The following is a 27,558-nucleotide window of genomic DNA, read 5'->3' on the forward strand; positions in this document are numbered from 1 at the left end:
TTTAAAAAAATTGTGGGAGAGGCTGCCTGTCCTGACCTCCCTACCCTCCTGCACCTGTGTGCCTGGCTCCAGATGAAGCATCTGGGGGTCAGACAAAAGAGGTGCTGTGTCAGGTGGAGCACAGCAGCGACTTCACTGCGTGAAGGTAATTTCCTGGGGTTGATCTGCCCTGCAAAGGCACCATGCAGTCTCCAGGCACTTGTCTCCAGAGCTGTGGTGTGCCCAGCTGAGGGATGGGTGCACACCATTCTAGCAAAGCATGGAGCTGTGACTGCCAAGCCAGTGGGGGGATCCCTGGGGTGTGGACTTGAGTGTCCTGGCAGACCCCAACTCCTCTCACGTGCACCACCCCTGCCAGGCTCCAGGCAACCTGCAGCCCCTCATCCCTGCCTGTACCAAGCAGCTGGCACTGGAGCTCCTAACCAGAATTGAGTCCAGGGGAGGGACCACGAAGGGCAGACAGCAGCATGAGAGCAGCCCCTTGCTGGGGAGCCTTCCACAGCTGAACCGAGTAGAAACAGGTCCTATGCTGGAGAGGAGAACAGCTGACCAGAAGGCAGATCTGGAGCATCGTCTTTGGGGCAGGGGGAGCAGCACTAGCTGTACAAATCTGGGGAGCCTGGCAGTGCTAGCTGGAGCATAGCAAAGGGCATTAACAGGTAAGCAGAGAGGGAGATCTGGGGCTCCTTTAGGGTGACAAGCAACTGACAGTTGGAAGGGGCTCAGCTGCTTATCAGAGGGCAGAGGGTGTAGCAAGGTGGCTGGGATGTAGCAGGAGTCACTGCTGGGGATATTCTCCTTGCCTGCAGTGCTCAGGCTTTCAGATTCTCAGAAGTTGCAGCTTAACAGAAGCAGGGGTTGTTTGCAAAATGCCAGTCTTGGTGGTGTAGGAGGTGCTGGGCAGGTGTAGTGCCTCCTGGCCCAGGGCACAGGCAGGTCTGCCCCAGGCAAAAATAGCTGCAGGCAGAATTGTTTGCAAGTAATCGACAGAACGTTTTGTATCTGTGTAGCTGCCAAATGGAAGTGGCTCAGCCTGAGCTGGGGTAGGTACTGTAGGGAAAGACTCAGGGGGCTTGCGCTGAGCAGCAGGGGACAGACAGACTGCACTGTTGGCTGCTTTCCAGAGCAGTAGTGATGCTGGGGAGACTGACTCAGCAGGTAGCACAAATGTATATGCACCTGGTTTAGTATCAAGTGCCCAAATCAAGCATAAGTTCAGACCTACTTATTTGTGCACTGCAGTGGCCAGTGTAGTTACTGCGGGCAGGTTCCCCCAGGAAATGTCACCGTCTTTTTTTCTTTTCTGACTGATGCTATTGTGCAGGGATGCTGGGCTTCTGCAGACCCCTGGGGCAGACTGCAGCTTCCCTCCTCCTCTTTGGAACACTAGATGAGGTTTGGGGAAAGCTCAGGAGATGCTCATTTTTTTCATCCCTGTATTATCTGGATTATTTGTTCATAATCAGCATCCAGGTACTCTCAGACTTCTATGCTGGGGCTGTCTGGGGACATATGGGATTTAGATCAGAGGGTCTTGTAGGGAGAAGAGGTAGAAAGTGTTCAGTTTCAGAGTCCTTTGAAGATGAGTTTTTCCATGGTGTCCCCTTCATGGGTTAGAGGCTCTGACCCCAAAGGTACAGGGTTTGTAAAGAGAGGCCATGTGAGATGCTCTTAGCACTGGGCTGCGGGACTTGGCTTGTACTTGGCACTGAGCAGATTGTGTGCTTGCACCTGGGGATCTTCCAAGTTGCTGTGCTTTATTTCAGAATTTGGCCCAGTCATTAAACCACCAACTGCTCCTCCCTTAGTCTCTCTTGAAGGGGAGAAGAAGCCACACAGAATTGAGCCACAGCAGCAGGCCAGTCACTGGAAGCAGTCACACCGCTCTTGCTTCCACTTAGCCATAAACAAGCAGAGGTAAACAGGTGTTTCATGCACCCACTGCTCCCTTATGGACCTCTGGGAAAGCAAGTCACAAGGAGCAGGGAGATCCTGCTGCTGACATATGTGCTGCAATCCTCTCCAGGAAGGAGTGGGGATGCTGCCACGCGTGGCACATTCGTGCATGCTCTGTGTGTGTAGAAGCTAGAGCAGAGCCTGGCAGGGGAAATCATCTTACTTTGCCTGTTCAGAAGTGGCTCAGAGAATTCCCACCTGTCAGTTCCTGTGGTTGTCTGGAGGAGAGGAGCAAGAGTAGATGGGGGCTGTGTTTGGCCACGCTGGCCCATGCCTTCTGAGATGGGAGACTCCACACGCAGATCACGCCACGGATGTTCACTCATGTCGAATGACAAGCCTGAAAGTGGAGGAGGGATTTCTGCATTGTACACTACTCCTGTACCACTCTAGTGCAGAGGAATATGTGGTTCTGGAAAGGAGTCTGCAAAGAATTAAAACAGGGAGACCCAGCCCCAAGCTAAAGACAATAGCTTTGATCTTCTTCGTCACCCAGAAAGACAGTCCTCAGCTGTCTCCACTGGCCAGCTACAAGTCCTGTTTGCAGCCCGATTTCTGGTGCTGGTGAAGGGATTTAACACCTTGATGGGGAGCACATGGCTACAACAGTATGAGGCACTTCTTTTGGTGACGTCTTTGCACTGGTTCCTGCCATCTCCCTGAGGTTAGATGGCACTTTAGGGTTTCCTTCTGAGGAATATCAGACCTGTGAGAAAGGTCCAACCTCACATGTCCTGTATAGAATAAAGAGGGATATATGTGGTCAGACCTATCCCACAGGCCCTGTATTCTTACTCAAGTGCAGAGACCTTGACATGCCATCTGATCTTCATCCCTCCAATTTAATCCCCTTCATTGCTGCCATCTGCATCAGTGCCTTCATCATTCACCTCCATTGTGTTTCAAATTCCTGCATGCTCCCATATCATCCATGAGGAGCTGGAAGCCTGAGGATGGGTGCGTCTTGCTGCCAGGACCCTCACCAGCAAGAACAGCACTGTGCCAGCATGCGGTCCTAGGGGATAGTCTCTGTTGGGGTGGGCAGAGTGGGCAGTCTGTGGCATGACCCTGTTTTGGTGCAGGCAAAGTGCTAAGTCCTGCCTTCTGTGTTTGTCTGTAGGGCTGTGTCTGTCGCACTGACAGCCAGCGACTGGGATTTCTGGGAAGCGTTTGCAGCACTTAGTGAGGGGAATACAGCACCTTTGAAATTAAGTACATCTTGTGGCGGTTTTGGGTCAGATGATCTGTCAAGACAAAGCAGATATGCAAAACAGCCTGTATTCTTCCTGGAGCAGAAATATCGATGGGCCTCTGGGAAACTATCTCCTGCAAACGTTGTGCTTATTGTTGTAAGGCCAGAGAATAATGATTCCTCACAGGTTTTCAGCATTCAGAAGGTTATTTATGAATCCCTTGTGTAAAAGGATGTATGCTGAGGAGAGCAATCAAGCATCTATCTTGCACTCCAGGCATTTGTCGTGCAAGTGTAATGGAGAAAAAGCATGTGTGTCTGTGGCCACATATCTGACTTGTGAGCTCATGAAGGTGAGGGTGTCAGTGACCATCTGTGTGGGGTTGCATAGATGTTTCTTAGTCAAAGGAGCTGGGCTTGTCCGAGGTGATACGTGCCGTATAGCCAGGTCTGGTTGGGGACTGTTTCCTTTTGGTGGCTCTGTTCTGTGGGTTTTGCAACATTCCCACTTCATTTTCCCTTGGAAGCAGGCCTTTTGTGCTTGAGGCTCTTGGGAATTTTGGAGTTGGTGTGCTGAGGAAGCCTGTGAATTTTTAGGGGTTTTCTCTTTGTGCTTTAATCAGAGTTGAGAAAAAGAATCTGTGAGTCTTCAGCTGTGATCCTGGATAGCTGGTGCTTTGAGTAAGAGAGGGTGGGAAACCTTTTTCTAGTATGATAACACTCTTGAAGCTGTTCTAAGTTTAATTGGAGTGTTGAGTGCTGGAACTGGAGCTTCCCCAGGCATTTTCTGCTCCCCTACCTATATTCAGGTGGGGATGAAGCAATTCTGTGAAGTGACCTTCCAGTACTCTAGAGGAGCTGAAACAGATGGTTGGGAGGTGGAGTACTTGGGCAGGACTGCGTGCTCCCAGGGAGCTGATGTCTCTTTGCCACATGACAGCATTGCGTAGGGGTGAGTAAACATAATGCATCCACCTGGGAGAAGTGAGGGACAAGGGACATTTGCCTTATGGGGAAAAAGTGACATCTGACATTGCCTGCATATTGAACCTCTTTGCTAGCAAATATCCCAGACCTTTTATTCGCATCTGGGAAGCGGAAGAGGGTGTCAGAAATAATGGAGCAGAAGCTCTCTTTGCAACCTTTAGCATGCTGGCTGGCCTGACCCCTTCTGGTCAGGTCATGATGCTAAAAGGGTGCTGGCCAGCCCTCTGCACCTAGTGCACCTCATCTTTTCCATGTGTAGGAAAAAGATGACCTAAACTGGGGGTTTTGACTTCCTGAGAAGTCACTTCATTTGTTTGGGAGCTTCCTGGAACTGGTAGAGCTTAGTAGTGGCACAGCAAACACTTTCTCTGTGCTCTTTGCTGCAGTTAAACTCTGAGGGAGCAAAGCTGACCCTATGCTGAGCACGGGCTGCAGGATGGGGCTGTTGGTAGGCAGTCTGCAAAGCCAGGAAGAAGCCAGCTGGTGGACTGGAAGCTCCTGAACTGTTGTGAATTAAATTTGGCAGCTGCTTAATAAAATCATTGTCCCAGGCAGAGCTTCTCACTGCGCTTTTGTCTGTGTAACTGTTAAGTTTAAGGTTTGCATGTGCACTTACACATCAGCTCTGGTGCATCCTCACTCTGGGCCATGCACAAAGCTCAGCTTTGTGCTTCAAGTCTGAGAAGCCTGACAATCGTGTGCAGGAGCACTCCGAGGAAAGTCACTTGGGCAAAGACACAGGAGCTGACATCAGAGATGTGTCATGAGCAGGGAGGGACTGAAACAGTGCCTGTGGCACCAAGCACACACATGCTGAGCTGTGGTGCCACCCGTCCATAGGAAATTGTCTATGGGGGCTGTGTGTTTTGCTCATAGAGAAACCTTCAGCATTAGTCAGCAGCTCGGCATTCAGCTGTGTGCAGTTGCCCTGGCAGCATGGAGCTAACCATGGCTGTCATGCTGGGTGCCAACGCAGGGCTCAAGGGCAAGGCAATGACTTCTGCTCCCACCAGCCTGGACTTTCTCCAGCATGAGCCAAATGCCCACAGTCGTGTCTGCACAGGAGCTCAGAGTAGGGGCTTCGCCAGAGAGCCCCAGCCCCAGCATGTGAGTAATGCCCCTCTCCCACCTTTGCTTCCTCCAGAACGGGCTGAACGCCTTGCACCTGGCCTCCAAGGAGGGCCATGTGAAAATGGTGGTGGAGCTGCTGCACAAGGAGATCGTCTTGGAGACAACAACCAAGGTGAGGCTAAGGGAGTCTGGTCACATTACTCACAGTTCCGCACCCTGCCACTGCTGCCAGACGTGCCAGCAGTAGCTGAGAATGAGAGCAGTGAATCATGCTGTTTGCTCTCAGCCCCTGGAAAGGCTGTGCTGGTGGCAGTGCTGCTGGGCTGGGGCCTGGGACCCGGGCTCTGATTTCAGCACAGTTGAAGCTGTACTGGGTACCGCCGGGTGGGTGTGAGGTTCTTCTCCGCCCATGCCTCTCCCCTGTGGTGGCCATGGGGGCCACTGAAGGCTCAAGAGGGGAGTAACAGAAGCCAGAACATGTCCTACTACTGTTTTTACTCACATCTCCTCCTGGCACTGGCTGCACGCTCAGGTCAGCCCTTGCTGCCCCAGGGCAGCCCCTTCATGCTGCAACGCTGAGATGGCCTTGGAACCATTGTAGCAAACTTGGAAATCTCTGGTGCTCCTTAAATAGCATACCATTCCCTCCCTGGCATCACCACGGCAGGGAGTGGTTCTTGCTCAGTAACAAGCAAAACAACGCGCAGGCAAGCAGGGCTGACAAATGAGCAGCCTCCAGCACTGTCTGAAAGACTGCGAGAGCAGGAGGGGGCTGGCTTGCCACCTCCCCAGGGCTCTGGCACTCTGGCAGGGCTCAGGGCGTGGAGCAGGGTCTGGCATTCTGCCACACCACCCAAAGGCACAAGTCGGAAGAGCCTGTGTCTGCGTTTTTCCAGCCTGCTTATCATCCCCTAGCTCTGCTGGATGCCTTGGCTACCTGGGCACACACTGCAGTTTTGCCTGAAGACTGCCAGTTCAGCTCCCCCATCCTCCTTCCCCTCCTCATCTCTTGGTGCTGGAGGTACACAGAGCCTGACAATGCATACAGCATTTGCTGCCAGTAACTTCATGGGAAAGATGAAATCACTCTCTTCCCTGGCCAGCGAATGTGAAGGATAGCTGCAGGGACGGAGCATGGGGTGAGGGCCCCACAGGCTTCCCCTGGCCAGCTGCTCTGTTTGCACGTGTGTCAGCACGTGTGTCAGCACGTGTCAGCCTCATCTTCCCCTGGTATCCAGGGCTGCTCCAGCCCCTGAGCGCTGCCCTGTGCTGTCTTTCAGAAAGGAAACACAGCCCTGCACATTGCTGCCCTGGCTGGACAACGGGACGTGGTGCGGGAACTGGTGAACTATGGGGCCAACGTCAATGCGCAGTCACAGGTAGAGTGCCCTGGGGTGGGAAAAGCACCCAGCATGCGTGATAATGGTGCCCTCATGGTGGGAGCTGTGCCTGGCATGGGCACCTCTCTCTACTCCTGTTCAGGGGCAAGGATGACTCTGCCAGACTCCCGGAAGAAGATGAGTATGCAAGTGGTGGGGAGGGATTCTTGAGGGGTGTGGGGAGACCAGCATGGTCTCTCTGCAGAGGGAGTCCATGGCAGCACACACAAGCACGCTGAAGTCATCCAGGGAGGACTCATGGCCAATGCCTCCCTGGCACAGCCATAAGGTCTCCAGCAAACCCTGCAGCTTTACATGCTGTGCCTCCTTCGCTCTCTCTTTCTTGGGCCTGGTGGGGTTGCAAGCTCTTCAGCTTTTGCCTGATGGGAGAAAGGTCCCTGGAGCAAGGGAGAGTAGTGTCAGTGAGTGGAAGGCAGTGTCTCCTCAGCTGGCTCTTGTGAAGCATCTCCTGGTTCTTTCTGGATGTGGGGAGCCTCGGGCTCCAGGTCTCTGTGATTGCTCCACTGTAGCTAGTTTTTTCCTTTTAAACACCCACACTGTGTATGCTTTTGCCCCAGTTCAGTGAGCTGGGGGTGTGGGTGTTGATGGGGTGTAGATCTGCAAGGAACCTAAGACACTCAAGGAAAAGTTGTGTTGATGTGCATGGCCCTGTGTTTGCAGAAAGGATTCACCCCCCTCTACATGGCAGCGCAGGAAAACCACCTGGAAGTTGTCAAGTTCTTGCTGGAAAATGGAGCTAACCAGAACGTAGCCACAGAGGTGAGACCCTTGGGGAGGACCCTGGGGCCCTGCTTGCTGGGGCTGCTGTTGGATGTGCCAGATGCTGCCATGGCTCCTTGGCTCTCCCTCTCTCACCTGCCTCTCCTTGGCAGGATGGCTTCACACCACTAGCTGTGGCTCTGCAGCAAGGGCATGAGAATGTGGTTGCTCACCTTATCAACTATGGAACAAAGGGAAAGGTCCGCCTGCCCGCCCTGCACATTGCAGCCCGCAACGATGACACTCGCACAGCTGCCGTGCTGCTGCAGAATGACCCCAATGCTGATGTCCTCTCAAAGGTGTGTGGCTTTCCCGCCCTGTCTCTGGGAGTTTTCCCACATCCCCAGGGAGAACAGCAGCTTGGTATGCTGTATTTATCCATCCTTTCAGCAGGGAGCATGTGTCTGGCTGGGCTGATCCCTCCTTCTTTCCCCTAGACTGGATTTACACCCTTGCACATTGCAGCCCACTACGAGAACCTCAGTGTGGCCCAATTACTGCTGAACCGTGGAGCCAGTGTCAACTTCACACCCCAGGTGAGTGCAGAGTGGGAAGGCTGCTGGGACGGGTACTGCTTCAGCACCAGAAGAGGATGTTGTGCCACCTTTCCATGTAGGTGCAGCAGCAGCTGCCAGGGTACACTGGAGAGGTGGGACCGTGCAGAAGGTAGCACGCTGATGCGTGTCTGAGGAGTTGCCATTAATAACCAGCGTGGGCCCTTTCTACTATGTCTCCCCTTTGTCGGATGCAGCCACGCATCCCTGGAAGCTCTTTGGGACACCTTGTGTCCAGGCTGAGGGACAGCTGTTGCTGTTGCTGCAGGGCAGAGCTGATAGCCCCTGCAGTTGGTGTGCCTCTTCAGTCCCACGGGTGCAGCCAAATCCATGAGCTGATGCTTTCCTGCAAGCTCTGTGCAGCTTCTGTCCACAGCCTTTAGCTGCAGGCAGGAGCAGGTCCTCACCCTCTCTCTCTCAGCCCTGTGAAACAAGCTGTTCCCCTGCATCGTCCCTGGGCAGGGATTTAGATCTCCTCTGTCCTTTGTTCATACCGTGACTCCTTGCAGCCCCGCAGGGAAAAGAGAAGGGGTTTCTCCCTCTAACAGACTGCTGTTCCTTCTGTCAGAATGGGATCACTCCCCTGCACATAGCCTCCCGCCGGGGCAACATCATCATGGTACGCCTGTTGCTGGACCGCGGGGCTCAGATAGAGACAAGGACCAAGGTAAGACCACTTCTGAATCACCAGCAAGTACGCGGGCCATCTCCCTCCCTGAGCTCCCTGCATCCCCTGTGGACATCTTGCCGGGTGTGTGAGGGAAGGTTGCTGGTGCACTAAGGGGATGGGCCAGGTTTTTCCCTGGTGTACGTAGAGGTGAGAGGAGGCTGTATGGCTACAGTGGGTGCGCCCTGGGGGCTGACGGCAGACTCAATTTTGCCTTATTTTGCAAACAAGTCCGAAGCCCCTGTTACTGTGCTGCCTGAGGGGAGAGCTGTGCCCTCCCTTGCCTATGCTGAGCCCTTGAGCTTTTCTCTCTCCCCAGGATGAGCTGACCCCTCTCCACTGTGCAGCTCGCAATGGACATGTGCGAATTGCAGAGATCCTGCTAGACCATGGGGCTCCTATTCAAGCCAAAACCAAGGTATCCATGGGACTCTGGGGCTGTGCTTGGTGCCAGGTCCTGGGGCAGCGCAGGGGGTAACAAGCTGTGCACAGCTGCTGAATGCCACCCGTGGCTGGGGCTGACTTTCTGGCCTGCCAAGGTATAAGGAGCTTCCTGACCTCCTCCTTGGCCCTAGCTGGAGCCCTTGGCCTGAGGGCTGCATGCTTCAAAGGAACGAGCCCTGAGAAGGGGATGGCCTGGGGACAGCCTGCCCCATGTCAGCAGCTCTTCAGGCCCTGCCTCTGCTCAGCATCGCCTTGCAAGCCTCTGTGAGGGATTTTGGGGCTTCTCTCTGGTAGCACCCTGGGGAGCAAGCCATCATTTCTGGCCCAGAGCTGTGGCCAGGGGAGTGAGGCAAGGGCTAGGTGGGATGCCTGGTCCCCCTTCCTGGCCCAGCCCTGAGGCCCCGCTCTGTGGTCGTAGAATGGCTTGTCGCCGATCCACATGGCAGCGCAGGGTGACCACCTGGACTGTGTGCGCCTGCTCCTGCAGTACAGTGCTGAGATCGATGACATCACGCTGGACCACCTAACACCGCTGCATGTGGCCGCGCACTGCGGGCACCACCGAGTGGCCAAACTGCTGGTGGAGAAGGGGGCCAAGCCCAACTCCCGAGCCCTGGTGAGTGAAGAGGGGCAGGCAGGGCTGTGGCAGGGGAGAGGGAGAGCGTTCTCACTAATGGCTGTCCATTTGTCCATCTGCAGAATGGCTTCACACCCCTCCATATCGCCTGCAAGAAGAACCACATCCGGGTGATGGAGCTGCTGCTGAAGACAGGTGCCTCCATCGATGCCGTCACGGAGGTAGGTGGGTTGCAGCCCAGCCCCAGCTTTCCAGCTGCTGCCTGTCCCCGGCAGGCAGCACTGCAGGGGATGATGGCCCTGTTGCCTCTGCTGGTCCCCAGACACCTCCTTTATTGCGGCTTGGAGCTCTTTGCAGCTCAGAGACTGTTGAGCCTGGCAGCATCTCCCCACAGCCTGCTTCTTGCAGGGCAGGGGGACTGCGGAGGAGGCAGCCATTCCCCATGTTCCCCTTGGCTCACTTGCCAGGCTGCTGGGGCCGGCCAAGCTGGGAACCCAGAGTTTGCCTCTGTGCTGAGGTGTGCCCCAGGGAGGGGGAGAAGGGGGCAGGAAGAGATGTTGGGAAGGCCATCAGTCCCCATTTGGCTCCTGGCCCCTTTCTTTCCACAGTCTGGCCTGACCCCCCTGCACGTGGCCGCCTTCATGGGGCACCTGCCCATTGTCAAGACCCTGCTGCAGCGTGGAGCCTCTCCTAATGTGTCCAATGTGGTGAGTCCCATCTGGCTGGGGCTGTGGGAACCCAGCATGGCGAGGTCGAGCAGGAGATGGGGATTGCCCAGGTCAGGCACCCATTGCTCTCCTGAGCAATCTCTGGTGCCCCCTGCTTTGTGTTGGCAGCGGGAACTGGTAGGGACCAGAAGAGGTTGTGGGTACTGCTCTCCAGTGCTCAGGCCAGAGGAACAACCACAGGAAGGCATATCCCCTCCTATGGCCTCACCACTTTATCCTGTCCTTGGTGCAGAAAGTGGAGACACCCCTACATATGGCAGCCAGAGCTGGGCACACGGATGTGGCAAAGTACCTGCTGCAGAACAAAGCCAAAGCCAATGCCAAGGCAAAGGTAGGCACAGAGATCCTGTGTGATAGTCCAGCTCTGGGAATAATTAACGCAGGTTTCTTTGCTCTCGCTTACCCAGAGCCTGGCTTGCCAGGGGCTGTGCAATGGCAAGAGCAGGGCTGGGGCCCCTTTGGCACGGCAAGCAAGGGACTGGTCCCAATCTGCCAAAACAGCTCTTCTGCCTCCCTTGCAGGATGACCAGACTCCTCTGCACTGTGCTGCACGCATTGGCCACACTGGCATGGTCAAACTCCTGCTGGAGAGCAATGCTGAGCCCAACCTGGCCACAACAGCAGGGCACACGCCCTTGCACATCACTGCCAAAGAGGGGCATGTGGACACAGCCCTGGCCCTGCTGGAGAAGGGGGCGTCACAGACCTGCATGACCAAGGTAGGCTGCTGTGGCCACTGCTGCTGAAGGTGTGACCTGGCTGGGCCAAGGCTGGGCAGGCTGGTGGCACAGTGTCCCTGTCACAGGAGGGGCAGCCTCCTCCTGTGCCGCAGCATGCACCAGTGCTCTCCTCCTCATCCCTGACATCCTGTGATGGGCTGCCTTTCTCCTCAGAAAGGATTTACCCCGCTCCATGTGGCAGCCAAGTACGGGAAGGTGGATGTGGCAGAGCTGCTGCTGGCACATGATGCTCATCCCAATGCAGCAGGGAAGGTGAGTGCTGCTCCTGTGGCAGTGGAAGGAGTGGTGTGGTATGGGGAGAAGCTCTGTCTCACCTGTCTGTGCCCTCTCCCCCTCCCCAGAACGGCCTGACCCCACTGCACGTGGCTGTGCACCACAACAACCTGGAGATCGTCAAGCTGCTGCTTCCCAAGGGGAGCTCCCCGCACAGCTCAGCCTGGGTAAGGCTGGACTGAGTGTCCCTGGGGGTGTGGGGCTGTGTCATGTGTCCGTTGCCTGCTAGCCTGGGGCTATTGTTGCCCCTCATCCCTGGCACTCAGGGAGTGTACAAGGGTCCAGCCACCACTAGCCACTCTCCACACCTGCTGCTCATGCCCGCCTGGTCCCTTGCACCAGTACATGGGGCAGGCAGGGGTGCTGGGCAGCTGACCCCTTCTGGCAGACAGGCTACCTCAGAGACAGTCCGTGCCGGCAGCCTGGTGGCTGTTGCTTGGGGGTCGCGTCTCCATGGCAAGCCCTGAGGGGCAGTGCTGCAGTTTGGGAAACCACACACAAATGTTTGCATGCAGCTATGAAGCAGTGAGCCAGAAAACCCGTGGGCTCGTGAGTGTCGCCCCGCTCTGCCTGAGCATGGGAAACATCTCCCTAAAGAGCAGACCAGCAGTCTAGCTGTCCACTTTGTGTGCAGGATCTGCATCCTCAGAACAGACAAGTGGCTGCTAGTGCCGGCCCTCCCCATCTGGCACTCCTGTCTCCCCCTGCACAGGCTGCCGGCAGACTTGCTGGGCAGGCACTGGGAGCAGCCAGTACCGGCGCCAGATCCCCCGTTGGTCTGCGTCACTAACGGTCTGTGCATCACCCTGGGCAGAGGGTGTCTGCCAGCTGCAGCGTGGCAGCAAAGGCAATGCTCAATGCTCCACAGTCTCTGCCTGAATACTAATCCTGCACATTGTGAGTTTTGCTCCAGAGCTCAGCCAGACACGTTCCGGGAGGTGTCTGTCTGCCCTAGCCTCTCATGTCCAGGTGGCTGAATACTGCTGTAGAAATTCATGTGTGGAAAAATCCAGGACAGCCAATGCCAGTGGAACCTGAAGCAGGTGGTCTTTGAAACCCCTGTGCTGACTTGGCTGGAAGAGTGGGATTTGGCTCCAGTGCCAGGGCTAGGGGCTGCCAGGGAGATGGTTTGGGTGTAAGCCTGCATCCCTGAGCTCTGGAGGCAACGAGGAAGGGCAGGCCTGACCTGGAGAGACAAGGTGACACCTTCTGTCCCTGCTGGTCTGCTTGGCAGGGGCTGAGCACTGCAATGAGCCTCTCTCCCTGCAGAATGGGTACACCCCCCTGCACATTGCTGCCAAGCAGAACCAGATGGAGGTGGCCAGCAGCTTGCTGCAGTACGGGGCTTCTGCAAACGCGGAGTCTGTACAGGGAGTCACCCCCCTACACCTGGCTTCCCAGGAGGGGCATGCGGACATGGTGGCACTGCTTTTCTCCAAACAAGCCAACGGTGACCTAGGCAACAAGGTAAGTTGTCCTGGCATGTCCTGCCAGGCAGTAGCTGACAAGGTGGTAGTCCAGGCCCCAGTGCCTCCCTGCGTTTAGGCAGCAGTGCCCTGGCTAGCAGCACAGTGTTGGTCAATTTGCCAGGTTGGAGACCTGGCCTCAGAGTCTCTGCTGCTAGAGCTGCAGTGATGGCATTGCCACCACGCTGAGATGTCCTCTCTTTGCAGAGTGGCCTGACTCCTCTCCATCTTGTGGCGCAAGAGGGCCATGTGCTGGTTGCTGATGTTCTAGTGAAACACGGAGTCACAGTGGATACAACAACCAGGGTAAAGTGGTGCATTGACCATGGCTATGGTGAAAAATGTGGGGGAGCCATCTCTAGGCTTGCTTCAGGAGGAGCATTGCTTTTCTTTTTCTTTGTGCAAGTCTGCCCTCTTGCAGGCATCCTTACCATTTTGTCTCTGCCTTGGGGACTCTTCCACCTCTTCCCTCCACCTTCCTGGAGGGATGATTCTTGCCTGCTCCCACAGCTCACCCCTGTACCAACAGGCACAACCATGGTGTGGTCTGCAGTGTGCCTTCTGCCCTGGTCCTGGGCTCTCAGGCAGTACCTGCACACATGCCCCGTCCTTCATCTGTGGGGCCTTACCCATGGGATGAGCATACTGAAGCCGGAAGGGAAGGAAGTGCCACTGAGGGCAGGCTGAAACCTGATGTCATTTTTCAGATGGGCTATACTCCGCTGCATGTGGCCAGCCACTATGGGAACATCAAGCTGGTGAAGTTTTTGCTGCAGCACCAGGCTGATGTCAACGCCAAGACTAAGGTACAGAAATGTCCTGTGCTCCAAGGACCTTTCTGCCCTTGGCAACAGCATGCAGGTTGATGGGGAAGGCTTAGCCTCCCTCCCTGCTTCCACTTCCCCTACCCCCACATTGCTCCAAGCCCTCCTGTCTCCATGTCTGGAAGCTTCTGTAGTCTAGCTACAGGCCTGGGGAAAGTGCTGGGTTCTGCAGAGCCATTTTGCTTGCTCTGGAAAGAAGGGAGCCACGCTCATGCTCCAGGCTTGAAGCACAGAGTGAGGCCCCGGGGCACTTCTGGGGCAGCACACACCTGGAACTGATGGCAGCACCCTCTGTCCTCCCCTGCAGCTGGGCTACACCCCTCTGCACCAAGCAGCGCAGCAGGGCCACACGGACGTTGTGACACTGCTGCTGAAGCATGGTGCCTCTCCCAATGAGATCAGCATGGTGAGTACGGCGTGTGCCTGCACCTACTCGCCCCATGGCAAGCTGGGGTGCCTGCCTGGGCTTCCCTGTGGCTGCTGCTCACTCGGTATTTCTTCCCTGCACAGAATGGCACCACTCCCCTGGCCATTGCAAAGAGGCTTGGCTACATTTCTGTCACAGACGTGCTCAAGATCGTCACAGAGGAAACCGATGTCCTGGTAAGCCCCTGGGGACTGGGACCAGGACCCTGCGGAGGAGGGATGGGGCTGGGAGCAGCCCTGCAAAGGTCCACTGAGCATGGCTGGGCAGCGCCAGTGTTGACAGCTGGATGCCTAGCCCAGGGGTGAGAAGGGGGCTGCAGGCAGCTGTGCAGCAAAGAGCTGGCCTCCTCTGACTCTGCTCTGCTCCCGCAGTCAATTGGTGACAAGCACCGCATGAGCTTCCCAGAGACTGTAGACGAAATTCTGGACGTGTCAGAGGATGAAGGTGAGGGGCCAGAACTGGGCCCACCATCCCAGAGATCCGCTGGCTGGCCCAGCATGGCAGGCAGCAGTCTCAAGAATAGGCACTGGCATTCCTGCCGGGGGCCGTGGGGGAACTGTGTGGCCCCACAGTTGGTCTTGTGGAGAGGACAAGGGGAGCCCACCGGACTCCTAGGGTGGCACCTCCTGGTTCAGGTGCTTCCCTGCGCTATGCAGGAGGGATATGACTGGACCTCTCCATGGTCCCGTGCCCCAGGGACAGCGTGCAGAGAGCCCGTGGGCGTGCAGAGCTCACCGCTGTGACCTGCTCCGCGGGGTGGTACCAGCTCCCAGCTCAGCTGCAGCTGGTCTGCTCCTGCTCCCTCCCACCAACACCTCACCTTTGCCTCTTCTTACTTTGCAGGCACTGCTCATGTCACAGTAATGGGTATGAAATGTGTCCCCCCGCCCCAGCTCAGTGACCCATTTCACCCCATGGCCACTAACCACCCGCATGCCATGTCCATCTGCTGTGCCCTGGTGCTGTCCAGCGCAGGCCCTGCTGTCCTGCCCTGCCCACCTGTGTCCGTGCTGCTTGCCGTGGTGTGACTGCATGAACAGGCCTTGCCCCAGCCTGGGGGGAGCCCTGGCTCCTGGTAGGCCCCCAGCACTGTCCCCAGGAGGCAGAAGAGCCTGGTTCTGTGGCAAAATCTGCTGCCCCTCCACAACTGCCCTGTGCTGTCCTGGCCAGGGCAGGGATGAACCCGAGTGCTCAGGGTCTTGGTGCTGCTACAGTCCCCTCTCCATAACTGGGGCTCCCTCCCTGCTTTGGAAGGTGCTGGCCTCACTCCCATAGGGCATTGGCAAGACCCAAACGCTGGTGAACAGCTTAGCAGGTGTTAACTAGCAGCAGGCAGCGTTGGCTGGGCTTCTGCCTCCAAGGGGGGCGTGTGGCTGCACTCGGCCATGTTAGGGCATCCTTCCCATGTCCCCAGGCCTGCCTACATTCCTGTCCCCAGCATCCAACAGTAGGCTGTACTCTGTGCTTGGTGCTGTGGGAAAGGGGTCAGCTAGCAGCTGTGGCTCCTGACAGCTACCACAGCTCTTGTCTCACCGACCTGCAGCACAGGCTTTGGCCCTGCCAGCAGACCCCATCTGGCAGAGGGCAAAGCTGCCCCATGGCTGGCCGAGCCCCAGGAGGCAAGTGTGTGTGGCCAACAGTGGGAGCAGAGGTGGGCCCTGGCTCCAGACCTGTGGAGGGATGGGGACAAGGGCTGCACATGGGTGCTCCATTGTCCTTCTGCCTCTCTGCATGCTGAGCTAGCTCTCGGTTTCAGAGGAGGAGCTGATCACACCAAAGCCCAGGACAGCTGATGCCAGGGACCAGGAGGGCAAGAAGGAGATGCTGGAGTTTGTGACCATGACGACACTGGAGCAAACGTAAGAGGCGCTGGGTGGTGAGGAGGGAGCAGGTACAGGGCACAGGGCCAGCCTGGTGCAGGGCTGGGTTGCCAGTGGATCAGGGATAGGTCTGGGCAAGGAATGGATCACTGAGCCCCTATCAGCTAGCATGGCAGGCAAAGCTGGTTGGTATTGTTCCTGCACCAGGACACGGGTCTGCTCTTGACTTTGCCTTCATCCAATGGCTCTGGAACTCTCTGGGGAGGGCTAGGGGCTGAGGGGCTCAGGCTGACCACTTCAGCGGCTGTCATCCCTCTCCTGCCAGGGTGGAGTCTCCAGCTGTCCTGCAGGTCCCCTGCATCCCACCTGAGACTGTGGTGACCAGAGCAGAGGAGACTGAGCAGGTAGGACCTGTGGAGACAGAAGCTGAGCAAGTCAGTCTGCTGCATGCACCCTCGGTGTCCCCGCAGGAGGTGAGCATGAGACACAGCCTGCCACAGCCCCCGCAGGCATTATCTGCCGGGGGGAGCCCCCTGTCAGCCAAACATGGGGTGGGTGGTGGGGATGGACTTGGTGGTACAGGACTGCTCGGGGAGGGTTATGAGACTGTGGAGGAGTGGGCAGGCCCAGCACCCCCAATAGGTCCCTGTGCCCATGGGTCTCTTCCTTGCCTTATACAGCCCTCCAAGGAGTTTGATGAGGACTCCCTGATCCCCAGCAGCCCTGCCACTGAGACCTCAGATAACATCAGCCCAGTGGCCAGCCCCGTGCACACAGGGTGAGTGCCCAGCCCGTGCGCACTCTATGCATGAGCCAGCTGCAAGGTGCTCACCTGCCCATGCCTCTGCCCACTCCAGGTTCCTGGTGAGCTTCATGGTGGATGCCCGTGGTGGCTCCATGCGGGGCAGCCGGCACCATGGACTGCGTGTGGTCATCCCACCCCGTGCCTGTGCAGCACCGACCCGCATCACCTGCCGCCTTGTGAAGCCCCAAAAGCTGCCTGCACCCCCATCGCTGGCTGAGGAGGAGGGTCTGGCCAGCCGGATCATTGCCCTGGGGCCCACCGGTGCCCAGTTCCTCAGGTGAGCACAGCTAGGAACAGAACAGATGGGGCTGCCCACATCAGGGCCATCCCTCAGGACTGGGGATGGATCTGGGCTCCTCTGGAGTCTCTGCCAACTGGAACAAGACCTCTGTCCATCTCTGCTGCTGGGGCTCTGGTGCAGGAGAGATCCCACCTCTGGCCCGGTGCAGCCTGCTTCTGAGGTGGGTCGTTCCAGCGTAATGGAGCAGTGGCTGTGCTGTGGTAGGAAAAGCCTGACCAGCACGGTCCTGCCAGGCACAGAGCCCCACTTCCTTGAGAGAGGGGTGTGAGCAGCCTTGCCTTCCTCCTGCGGCAGCTGTGCAGCACGATGGGTGGGTGTTCTGCCCAGGGCTGCCTTGCTGCCTGCGTGTCCGAGCAGCAGCAGCGGGTGCAAGCGCTCTTCCTCTGCTGTCTGCAGCCCTGTCATTGTGGAGATCCCACACTTTGCCTCGTATGGGCGTGGAGACCGTGAGCTGGTGGTGTTGCGCAGTGAGAATGGCTCTGTTTGGAAGGAGCACCGCAACCGCTATGAGGAGAGCTACATGGACCAGCTGCTCAACGGCATGGATGAGGGTGAGTGTGCCAGGCAATGGGGGCTTGACACCATGCAGCTCCCCACAGGCAGGGCTGTGGCCGGCCTGGGTGGTGGGATGAGCTTGTGTGGTCAGTGCACCTTGGAGGGGGTGATGGGTAGCAGCCACAGGTTTGGTGTATGGGCATTGATGGCTATGCTGCCCTTGCAGAGCTGGAGACCCTGGAGGAGCTGGAGAAGAAGAGGGTCTGCCGCATCATCACCACCGACTTTCCTCTCTACTTCGTGGTCATGTCCCGGATTTGCCAGGACTGCGATACGATCAGCCCTGAGGGAGGGTGTTTAAAAAGCACACTGGTGCCCATGGTACAGGCCACCTTCCCGGACACTGCTGTCACCAAGGGAGTGAGGTTGGCCCTGCAGGTGAGCCCTGGGGAGCCTGGCCCAGGGCCCGGCTGGGCTCCTGCAGGCAGGGGTAGGCAGCAGGTCCAGGCTGTGCCCCAGCCTGGGGGAGACAGGCCCTGATGCCTGTGCTGGTGCTGCCGGCAGGCACAGCCCGTGCCCGATGAGCTGGTGACTAAGCTGCTGGGGAACCAGGCAACCTTCAGCCCCATCGTCACAGTGGAGCCACGCCGAAGGAAGTTCCACCGCCCCATCGGCCTCCGCATCCCACTGCCACCATCCTGGAAGGACAATCCCCGAGACAGCGGTGAGGGTGACACCACCAGCCTGCGCCTGCTCTGCAGTGTCATTGGTAAGGCTGCCAACCCCTACTGTGCAGGCAGTCGAGCTCTCTGGAGGGGGATGGGATGGGCTGCCTTGGTGGGGTGCAGCTCCTGCAAGCTGAGGACAGGTCACAGCGATGGAGAGGGCAGATGCCTGGGGGATGCAGACCCCAAGCTTACAGAAAGGCAGCATGCTTACCCTTTCTTTCTGCTGCAGGAGGGACAGCCCAAGCCCAGTGGGAAGACATAACAGGCACCACAAAGCTGGTCTACGAAAATGAGTGTGCTAACTTTACCACCAATGTGTCTGCCAGGTGAGTCCTGGGAGATCGTGTGCTCATCTGGGGACATCTGCTGCTCCTTGGGCCCTCCCAGGTTGCAGCCTGTGCCAAGAGGAGCCTCCCCTCCCTGTGCTCATTGTGGCGCTGCCCCATTCCCGTGTGCAGGGCAGTTGCCTCCAGCCTTGAGACCCCCATGCTGCCTCAGCACGCTTCAGGAAACACTCATGACAACTGTGTGTTGCAGAGGGAAGGGGCCGTTCTTTTTACTTGGGTGGGTCCCCATCATGGATGGGGCTGCTCCTGTACCCAGAGCTCTTGGGCACCCTCCGCAGTGCGGTTTGCTGTTGGGGTGGGGGGCAGCTCTCCTGGTGCCACTGGGGAACCTGCCCGGCAGTGCCCCAACCCAGCCCTCCCACAGGTTCTGGCTGGCTGACTGCCCACGCACAGCCGAGGCCGTGCACTTTGCCACAGTGCTGTACAAGGAGCTGACGGCTGTGCCCTACATGGCCAAATTCGTGGTGTTTGCCAAGATGAATGATGCACGGGAAGGCCGGCTACGCTGCTACTGCATGACTGACGACAAGGTTGACAAGACTTTAGAGCAGCATGAAAACTTCACTGAGGTGGCTCGCAGCAGGGACATTGAGGTTTGTCCCCACCAGCATGTTGAGGGGGGCAGCAGGGAGAAGGCTGCTCAAGCGAGGGGAGTCTGATGCTGGTGGAGGGGCCTGACCCCGGCCCAGGGAGGAAAGTCGGGGTTACCTGCCCTGTCCAGTGGCAGGATAAGCGACTCCGCACAGGGTCTGAGCCTGTTTTCTGCTCCGTGCCAGGTGGTAGAGGGGATGCCTTTGCACGTTGAGCTCTCAGGGAACCTGGTGCCGGTCAAGAAGGCCACTCAGCCCCGCACCTTCCTCTTCCAGTCCTTCCGCGAGAATCGTCTCGCCATCCCCATCAAGGTAACGGCAGGGTGCCGAGCTGGGCTGCAGCTGGGGCCTCTGTGCCTGTACGTGTCAAGCCACCTAACCAGGCTCTCGGTGCTCAGGTTCGGGACAGCAGCCGGGAAGCCAGTGGATCCCTGTCTTTCTTGCGCAAGGCCATGAAATATGAGGACCTCCAGCATGTGCTCTGCCACCTGAACATCAGCATACCACCCTGCACCAAGGTCAGTGCCTGGTCTCTGGCACCTCTGGGAGGGGGCTGCAGGGGCCCATCCTGCCCTCAGGTGCAGGAGACAGCCCTCACAGTCTTTTCTTCCTCAGCTGCTCTGCATGGCCACATCGTGCCACTCTGAGGCTGCAGGGGAAGCAGTGGTGCCAGGGCAGAGCTGCTGCCCTCTTTTCAAGCTGGTGACCCCTTGGTTTGTCCCCACTCTCACAGGCAAGTGGCAGCGAGGAGCGGAGGAGGACACTGACGCCGTTGTCTCTGCGGGAGCGATACAGCATCCTAAGTGAGACCAGTTTCGGTATGCAGCCTGCTAGGACTGGTCAAGCCTGGTGGAAAGGCTGGGCTGACCCTGCCGTACTCACACTCGTGGCAGCTTCCTTTTCCCTGCGGGTTTCCTTTTGGTCCTGCATGAGGCCCCCACAGCCAGCACCCCTTTGCCCTCCCCACCCTGGTGTGGGGCCCGGCGCAGCTGAAGCTATGACTCCCTCTTCTCCAGGCTCTCTGAGCAGCACGGACAAGGCAGACCAGAAGATGGTTGACATAGCAGAACAGCTGGGCCTAAGCTGGGCTGGTGAGTCCACACCTGAGGGCTCTGAGGATACACAGCACTCCTTGGAAAGCTGACACTTAGGAAGGCTGGAAATGTGCTGCAGGGTGGTGCGATTATGCTTTGCGCTGTCCAGGGAGCTGGGCCCTGGTGCAGGTGGTATGCACGCAGTCTGCACTAGCTCCTCTGGCAGGCTGTCTTTGCCTCCCAGCACTTCTGCTAAACCGTGAGCATACCGTGGCACTGAAATGAACCTTCTTGCAGCTGTGCATGCATTCAGACACATGTGCAGATACCAGGCTAGGGTTTTGTTCTGAGTTGCACATATTGCTGCTGTTTGTGGAGGCCCTGTGCTACAGATGCAGCCACGTGCCCAGTGGCAGTACCCACGTTTCTCCTTAGCATAAGACACTGCTACACCGGTCACAGCCAGCCTGGGCAGAGGGGCTTCAACCTCTGCCTTGTCCCAGCTCCTGCTCCTGCATGTTCTGTTGTGTTCAGTTGTTGTATGTGATGGGGACTGTGTGTTGGGTCTGGCTGAGCCCTTCACAGCGTCCCTAGCCTTATTGGCTCAGGGGGTGGCAGTGGGTGCCAGAGGGCGTGATGCTGAGATGTGGTGTCTCCCCCAGAGCTGGCACGTGAGCTGCAGTTTGGGGTGGAAGACATCAACAGGATACGTGCAGAAAATCCCAACTCCCTGCTGGAGCAGAGCATAGCTTTACTCAACCTCTGGGTCAGCCGCGAGGGCAAGGGTGTCAAGAGTGAGTATCTGCAGTGCCCTGTTACAGGCACGGAGGTGACAGGGCTGGCTGTGCCAGAGTGTGCTCAGGGGTCACTGGCTGGCTTTACACCACTGGGTCATGCACACCTACGCCTGCCTGGGGGGTGTCTGGGGCATTGCTTCGCTCCCCCAGTGACCAGTTTGCTGATAATGGCTTCCCCCTGCAGTTGAGAATCTGTACACGGCGCTGAGGAACATCGACCGCAGCGAGATTGTCAACACGCTGGAGGGCTCCGGCCGGCAGAGCCGCAGCCTGAAGGGCAGCTGGCGCTACACGGACAGAGACTACTCCCTCTCACCGTCCCAGATGAATGGTGAGTCCCGGCTTTGGGCAGGGACGGCGGGAGGCTCCTGGGGGCAGGGTCCATGCAGACAGAGCGGGGCTGGTATCTTACCTGACTAGGGTGCACCAGCAGCCCACTGGGAGTTCAGTGGGCCCAAGGCATTGCTGACAGACATGGCCCCTTCACCGGGGCTTACGCTGCAGGGAGCTTGGTCTTGCCATACTGACTTCTCCAGGTGGGGTGGTCACAGTTTCCTTGTCCTGACGTGCCAGTGAGAGGTGCCTGGAGCTGTGCGAGCTGAGCGGTGGCCAGGGAGCTCACAGAGTCCTGGCTGTCCAGCTGCAGTGGTGCACCCGGGCTGGGTCCCAGGCAGAGCATGCCTGCGTGTGGGGATGCAGCCAGGGTCAGCTGCAGGGTGTGCCGTCAGGGAGCAGGCTCACCTGGCAAGGGCAGGGCTTTGTGCTGCTGCAGCCCTGCACTGTGTCGCTGCCTGTGTAGCGCTGGCTCATCGCTCTCTCCCTCTCTGTCTCTCCCGTTGTTCTGCTCTCTCAACATGCCACCTAGCACTGTGAGGTGCAGGCACTCCTGTGGGTCACTTCTTTTCACCTCTCTCCTCTGAGCTCATCCTGGCCTGTCCTCCTCTCATCTTCCTCCACTGCCTGTCTCCACTGTCTCCACCTCAGCTAAGCCCTCGGGGAGCTGCGTCCTGCTCCAGCGACTGCACACCACCAGGGACTGCCCCTCTCATGGCTGTCATGCTTGCAGGCGGCCACCCCAGGCCTTCTCTTGCACTGCCCTGCACTCCTTCCCTCGCTGGCCCTGCATTGCTTGCCCCGAGCCAGGCACCCACACAGGGGAGAGGTGCCCCTTCTGTGCTGGGTGTCCCAGCTGTCCCTCCTGCCTCAGCTGCGGCTAGCCATCCCTGGATGCCTGGGGAGCAGAATGGGTTCTCTGACGATCTCCGGGGATGGAAAAGGGGCTAGTGGCTCAGAGCTGAAAAAGGCTGAGCAAAGCCACCTGCCTAGTGGGAGTGCCTGGCTTGGCTGTGGTCTGTATCAGTGTGCCTGGGCTGTGCACATAGCCCTGAGTGATGAGGATGTGGCAACTGTTTGTACCCCCAAAGACTCCAACAGGGCTGTAGGGCCCTGGCTGCATCCTGCAGGGCCTCAGGGTCGTGTGATACGTGCCATCCAGGGCCATCCTTCTCTGCTCATGGTACTGCTTCCAGCCTGCTCCTCTGTTGTGGAGAGTGCCTGCCAGACTTGGCCACCTGACTGTCAGCCAGCTGATGCTGGATGGGGGCCTGTGGGCAGGGACCTGGAGGCTGATGGAGCAGGATAGCAAAGAGGACACTGTCTCCTGCAGTGTGGATGGGGCATCTTGTGGGCCCCAGGCCAGCCCTCCCCATAGGAGTGGGCAGCCCCAGGGCCTGTCCAAACCAGCCCCAGGACTTGAAGGGAGGCATGGTGGCACTTGCAGGAACCATGCAAAGGCAGCAGCTGCTGCGAGCGCGGCCCTGCTCAGCCCAGCCACTGGGGTCTGTGGCATGACCATTGCTGTCCTTGGGGCAGGCATCCTCCTGGAGGCTATTTCCCTTCTCGCCCCACTGTGCTTGTGTATGCGTGAGACGGCTGCTGGAGATGTCGCCTCTATCTGCCCATATAGGTTACGCTTCGCTGCAGGACGAGCTGCTGTCCCCCGCCTCCCTGCATTACATGCTGCCATCCCCGCTGCGTGCTGACCAGTACTGGAATGAGGTGGCCATCATGGATGCTATCCCCATGGCTGCCACAGAACAGGATGCCCTGATGGAGATGTCCGACATGCAGGTGTGGTCTTCGGGGCTCACCCCCTCACTGGTGACTGCTGAGGACTCCTCTCTGGAGTGCAGCAAGGCCGAGGACTCGGATGCCACAAGCGAAGGCCGGTTCCCGGGGCAGCTTCTAGCAGACACACATGGCCCAGACCACATGGGCTCTATGGACCTGGTTGAGGATGACACAGTGGACTCAGATGCCATGAATGGCCTGATTGACCTTCTAGAGCAGGAGGAGGGGCAGAGGCCAGAGGGGAAGATGCCAGCCGGTGATCACCAGCCAGGGACCAGGGAGCAGGACCCAGAGAGTGAAGTCTCTTTTGTTTCAGTTCAACAGAAGGTGCAAGCCAGGATCACAGCATCACCTACCATTAGCCACGTCGTGGAGAAGAGCACTGATAGGTACTGCGGCCTGGGGTGCTGGGATGACTGTGGGAGGGGAGCAGAACTGCTTTGCCAGCTATTGCCCCGTACTGGGCCAGCTGCAATAATCTTCCAGCTTTGCCTGCTTCTCTGCTGGCTCTCCAGCTCTGGAGCCCGGGCATCCCTAGCAGACAGAGCAGTGGCTTGGGCAGAGTGCCTTGCACCTTTCGGGGTGGGAAGATCTTCTTGCAGAGCACCTGGGAGGGACCCCAGGCCCTGCATGTAAATTGTGCTTACCAGAGCCATCTCAGCTTGGGCTGCATCCCCGCACGTTCCCAGTGCCACTGGTCCTGTGAGGTCCCTGGCAGAGCCTGGCGATGCTCCACAGCATTGCCTTAGACCCTTGCAGCCAGGCTGCGAGGCTGTAGGGTGGGTAGGAAGCATGGCAGGGAGGAGGCCTGTGCTCTCTGTACATCTGCGTTTTGTGCTGCTTGTGCCAGGTGCGTGGCAGTGCTGTGAGCAGGGGAGCCCAGTGCCTGGTGGGGTGCAGGATGTGCCGGCATGCCTGCCAGAGGTAGGCTGGTGCTCAGGGTGCAGCCCTCCATGCCAAAGCTGACTGCCTCTCTCTCTCTGTCTCTCTCTCCCTGTCCCTCTCTGGTGCCCAGGCTGAGGGACTGGAATGCAGAAGGCTCCTTTATCTCCTGCCTACAGGACCTGACAGAGGGCTCCTGGCAGGAGGGGGTCACCCGAAGGCTGCTCCTGACGCACACCACAGCCTCCGGGGCACAGGGCCAGGAGCAAGAGCAGGTCCTGGCACCGGCCATGGAGCTGATGCAGGTCAGCTCCGCAGAGGACAGCAACTGGCAGCCCCAGAACCCCACGGGCGGCTGGCAAGATGAGGCAGACAGCCACTTCTTTGGGCAGGTGAGGGTAAGGGCAGGGGGACCCAGACCTACAGGTGGTAGAGACCCCACGCACGGCCCTTTCCTGAGCCTGCCACAAGGCCAGCTGGACACACTGGGTGCTAGTGGAGGCACAAGTCTCCTGCCACACTTCCTGCCCCTGGGGGTGCCTCTCAGCCCAGAATAGCCTGCTATGCTTGATACCTGAGCTCTTGCTCTCCATTTATAACCCAGCCAGCCTCCCTGCCTTCTTCCTTATTGATATCTGCCCTGGCCGCTAGCCCAGCAGCCTGCTGGAGCCAGAAATAGAGCTGGTCTGGGGGCCAGGGGTGGGGGTGGGCACCTTGCCACAGCCACGTGGAGCCGGCAAGCACAAGGAGAGGGCAAGTGCCTTTCCCCAGCCAGGGCACACAGCAGTCCCAGCAGCACAGCCATGCTTGGAGGTGGTTGCTCAGCTCTGCAGTATGCGTCTCCTGAGTCACGTGCAATTCCAGTGACACCCCGAACCCCTGGCTCCTGCCCGGGGCTTTATTTGTCCTGTGGTGGAGGACTGCATGATGCCCTTCCACTACAGCCAGGAAGACAGGTTGTTGGCGAGCTGATGGAGAAGGGAGACAGGGGTGTCCTGGTTAGTGCCTGGCTGGGCATGGGTGGTGCTGTCACAGTCCCAGCCCCATGACTTTGACAGAAGCTGTGAGTGCAAAGGGTGCCCCACCTGCCTGCTCCCTTCTCGCCGCCCCCCCAGCCAGCTGAGCTGGGCAGCTAGGGTTACAGCAGTCCTCCCGCAGAGCTGGCGAGCCCGGCAGGCTGCAGACCCACAAAGCTGCTCCTGCCCTGGAGGTTTTGCCTGTCCCAGCTGGACAGCATGGCCGGGCTCTGAGCTGCGGGCTCAGACCCACTGGGCACACGTGCAGCTGCACGTGCTGAGGCAGGATGTGGGCTCTCCTGGCCCAGCTGCTTATTGCCTTGGTGCTGCTGGCCTTCTTCCTGGTCAGCTGCCAGAACGTCATGCACATTGTCAGGGGCTCTGTCCGCTTCCTGCTCAAACACGCCCACCGTGAGCTGGACAAGGAGCTCGGGGAGAGCCAGAGGCTGGCGGACGATGAGGAGGCTCTCTCCACCAGGGTCGTCCGCCGGCGCATCTTTGTGAAGGTAATGAGCAGGGAGCCGAGGGGCTTCCCCCAGGGCAGATGAAGAGGAGAGCAGTGAAGGGATGGGGCAGGATGGGGCAGAGGCTGTGGGGTGCCTGTGAGCTGTACTGTCCTTGCCTGCAAAAGGGCTCCCCTCACTCCCCCTGAAATGCCCTGATGTCCCTCCTGTCACTGCAGGGGAACGAAGTCCTTCATCTCCCTGGAGAGCAGGTGACTGAAGAGCAGTTCACAGATGATCAAGGCAATATTATCACCAAGAAGGTGAGTGATCAAGGGCATGGTGGGGACAACTGCACGCGGCAGCTTTTCTCCTCTCCCCTCTGCCCAGCTGCCCTCTCCTCCCTGCAGCCCAGGGGCCCACGCAGGGCACTCACGTCCCGTCGTCTTTGGTTACAGTCACAGCACTTCTCCAGCCAGACCCTGTGCATGGGACGGAGGCTGCACGCCATGTGCAGTTTGTGGCCAGGCAGGGTGAGGAGGGAGGCATGGTGCCCTGGTGCCAGCTGTAATGCCCAACTGTGTGGTTCTCCACAGGTCATTCGGAAGGTGGTGCGTCAGCTGGGGCCTGGTGACACGGATGACAGGCAGGAACAGGAAGAGCTGATTCTGGAGGGCTCCCTGCAGGAGCCCCAAGACCTGGAGGCTGAGGATGATCACTTCATGAAATACTCCATTCTGCACCGGGACAGTCTGGGGGCCAAGGTACAGTGTGGCTCATAGTGCCTGCCGGTGTCCAGCACTGCCTCTGCAGGATTTGCAGGCTCTGAGGCTCTGCCACCCTTTGTCCTTCCGCCCTGCTCTCCTCTCCTCTCCTGTTTCCCCTCTAAGGCCTCCAGGGGCAGCTCTTGCCTAGTGCACCAGTCTTCTTGCTCAGTGTCTTCTGCCAACTGACTCTGCCTTTCCCTCTCGTGTCTTCTTCTGTATGTCTGTCTGTCCACCTGGGTGATCTCCTGCTTCCTGCCCCTGTGGCTTCCTCAGGAGGAGATGCGAGTGCGTGTCCCGAAAGTGGAGGTCTCTGGGGGCAGGATGGGGGCTCAGATAGTGAAACGAGCCAGCCTGAAAAGAGGGAAGCAGTGACCCCTCAAATGGCCTCTTTTGAGGTAACCCCACCTTTGCTCTTCCTTCTGTCCCAGCTCCCCATGCTGCTGTCTGCACTGAGCTGCTGGTCATGCATATCCTCCTGGGGAAAGTGTAACAGAGCCGTGCAGAGTCGGGTTGCTGTGCCGCAGCAAAATGCTGAGGGTGGGCAGTGGCATGCCCCTGCTGCTAACCTGCTCCTGGGGCCCAGGGTGTGGGTGCAATGGTTATGGGGTGCCCTGTTCTGCAGCGATGCTCCAGCCAGCTGCTGGTGCTGGGTCAACCTCTGTGCTCAGCACTTCGCTGCGGCTGCAGTGCTAGGGGCTGCTACTGCAGTCACTGCATCCTGAACACTTGGGGTAATGGTCCCCAGTGACAAGGGCACAGGGTTGTTACTCCTGGTTATGCTGAGCTACAGCAGAGGGGTGATCTTTGTCCAAAACCACTCCAGGGAGTGGACAGCATCTGTGTGGGGTCTGAGCAGAGCTGTCTGCATCACGCACGAGCACTGACTGTGCGGTCTTGTGCAGATGAGACCAGCCCTGGGAGCCTGGTGCCCCTGCCTCCCCTTCCCACGGGGTGCAGCCAGGCGCAGGCAGAGCCCTGAGCCAGATGAGGGGTGTCACAGTTCTGCTGGACCATTCCCTGCTGTCTGCTCGCAGCACTTCTGCGGGGCCGTGCGAGCGGCTGCCGCTGCCAGCCACACACGGCGGCACGAGAGGGCGGCAGTGAGGCTGCGGCTCCTGTCGCCGGGAAAGTAGGTGCAGGCGCCCTGGCAGGGTGCTGCTGGTGGACATCGGGACGGTAGGGAATGCAGCAGTGGCAGGGTGCAGGAGCACGATGCTTGTAGGGGTTGAGGTCAGGGGACTTGCCTTTGGCCCAGGCCATTTCTTCTTTTGATCCCCAGTGTGAGCACTGGATCATCCCCCAAGTCTTGCACATTCCCTGCTCCCCCTGCCCTTCCCT

General features: G+C 58.4%; 1 protein-coding gene across 11 annotated transcripts in view; it reads left to right on the plus strand.

Annotated features, from left to right (window-relative positions):
- ANK1 (ankyrin 1) overlaps nucleotides 1-27,558 on the plus strand; it is a 66,392-nt gene that overhangs the window by 35,679 nt on the left and 3,155 nt on the right. For 4 of the 11 annotated variants that reach the window (XM_055696024.1, XM_055696029.1, XM_055696023.1 and 1 more), the window contains 41 exons: nucleotides 5,280-5,378; nucleotides 6,487-6,585; nucleotides 7,267-7,365; nucleotides 7,479-7,664; nucleotides 7,803-7,901; nucleotides 8,488-8,586; nucleotides 8,906-9,004; nucleotides 9,449-9,646; nucleotides 9,730-9,828; nucleotides 10,216-10,314; nucleotides 10,568-10,666; nucleotides 10,857-11,054; nucleotides 11,229-11,327; nucleotides 11,417-11,515; nucleotides 12,618-12,815; nucleotides 13,022-13,120; nucleotides 13,522-13,620; nucleotides 13,946-14,044; nucleotides 14,149-14,241; nucleotides 14,437-14,509; nucleotides 14,909-14,932; nucleotides 15,609-15,716; nucleotides 15,822-15,924; nucleotides 16,211-16,358; nucleotides 16,566-16,663; nucleotides 16,743-16,967; nucleotides 17,388-17,542; nucleotides 17,713-17,924; nucleotides 18,051-18,255; nucleotides 18,444-18,540; nucleotides 18,926-19,154; nucleotides 19,338-19,463; nucleotides 19,550-19,669; nucleotides 19,885-19,969; nucleotides 20,168-20,242; nucleotides 20,848-20,979; nucleotides 21,167-21,313; nucleotides 22,949-23,501; nucleotides 24,128-24,386; nucleotides 25,693-25,776; nucleotides 26,050-26,217. In XM_055696024.1, the coding sequence (XP_055551999.1) occupies nucleotides 5,280-5,378; nucleotides 6,487-6,585; nucleotides 7,267-7,365; nucleotides 7,479-7,664; nucleotides 7,803-7,901; nucleotides 8,488-8,586; nucleotides 8,906-9,004; nucleotides 9,449-9,646; nucleotides 9,730-9,828; nucleotides 10,216-10,314; nucleotides 10,568-10,666; nucleotides 10,857-11,054; nucleotides 11,229-11,327; nucleotides 11,417-11,515; nucleotides 12,618-12,815; nucleotides 13,022-13,120; nucleotides 13,522-13,620; nucleotides 13,946-14,044; nucleotides 14,149-14,241; nucleotides 14,437-14,509; nucleotides 14,909-14,932; nucleotides 15,609-15,716; nucleotides 15,822-15,924; nucleotides 16,211-16,358; nucleotides 16,566-16,663; nucleotides 16,743-16,967; nucleotides 17,388-17,542; nucleotides 17,713-17,924; nucleotides 18,051-18,255; nucleotides 18,444-18,540; nucleotides 18,926-19,154; nucleotides 19,338-19,463; nucleotides 19,550-19,669; nucleotides 19,885-19,969; nucleotides 20,168-20,242; nucleotides 20,848-20,979; nucleotides 21,167-21,313; nucleotides 22,949-23,501; nucleotides 24,128-24,386; nucleotides 25,693-25,776; nucleotides 26,050-26,217 (5,685 nt within the window). The other 7 variants (XM_055696030.1, XM_055696025.1, XR_008729796.1 and 4 more) reach the window with 6 other exon arrangements.

The sequence above is a fragment of the Falco cherrug genome, chromosome 18 (genome assembly GCF_023634085.1).
Source record: "Falco cherrug isolate bFalChe1 chromosome 18, bFalChe1.pri, whole genome shotgun sequence".
NCBI lineage: Eukaryota > Metazoa > Chordata > Aves > Falconiformes > Falconidae > Falco > Falco cherrug.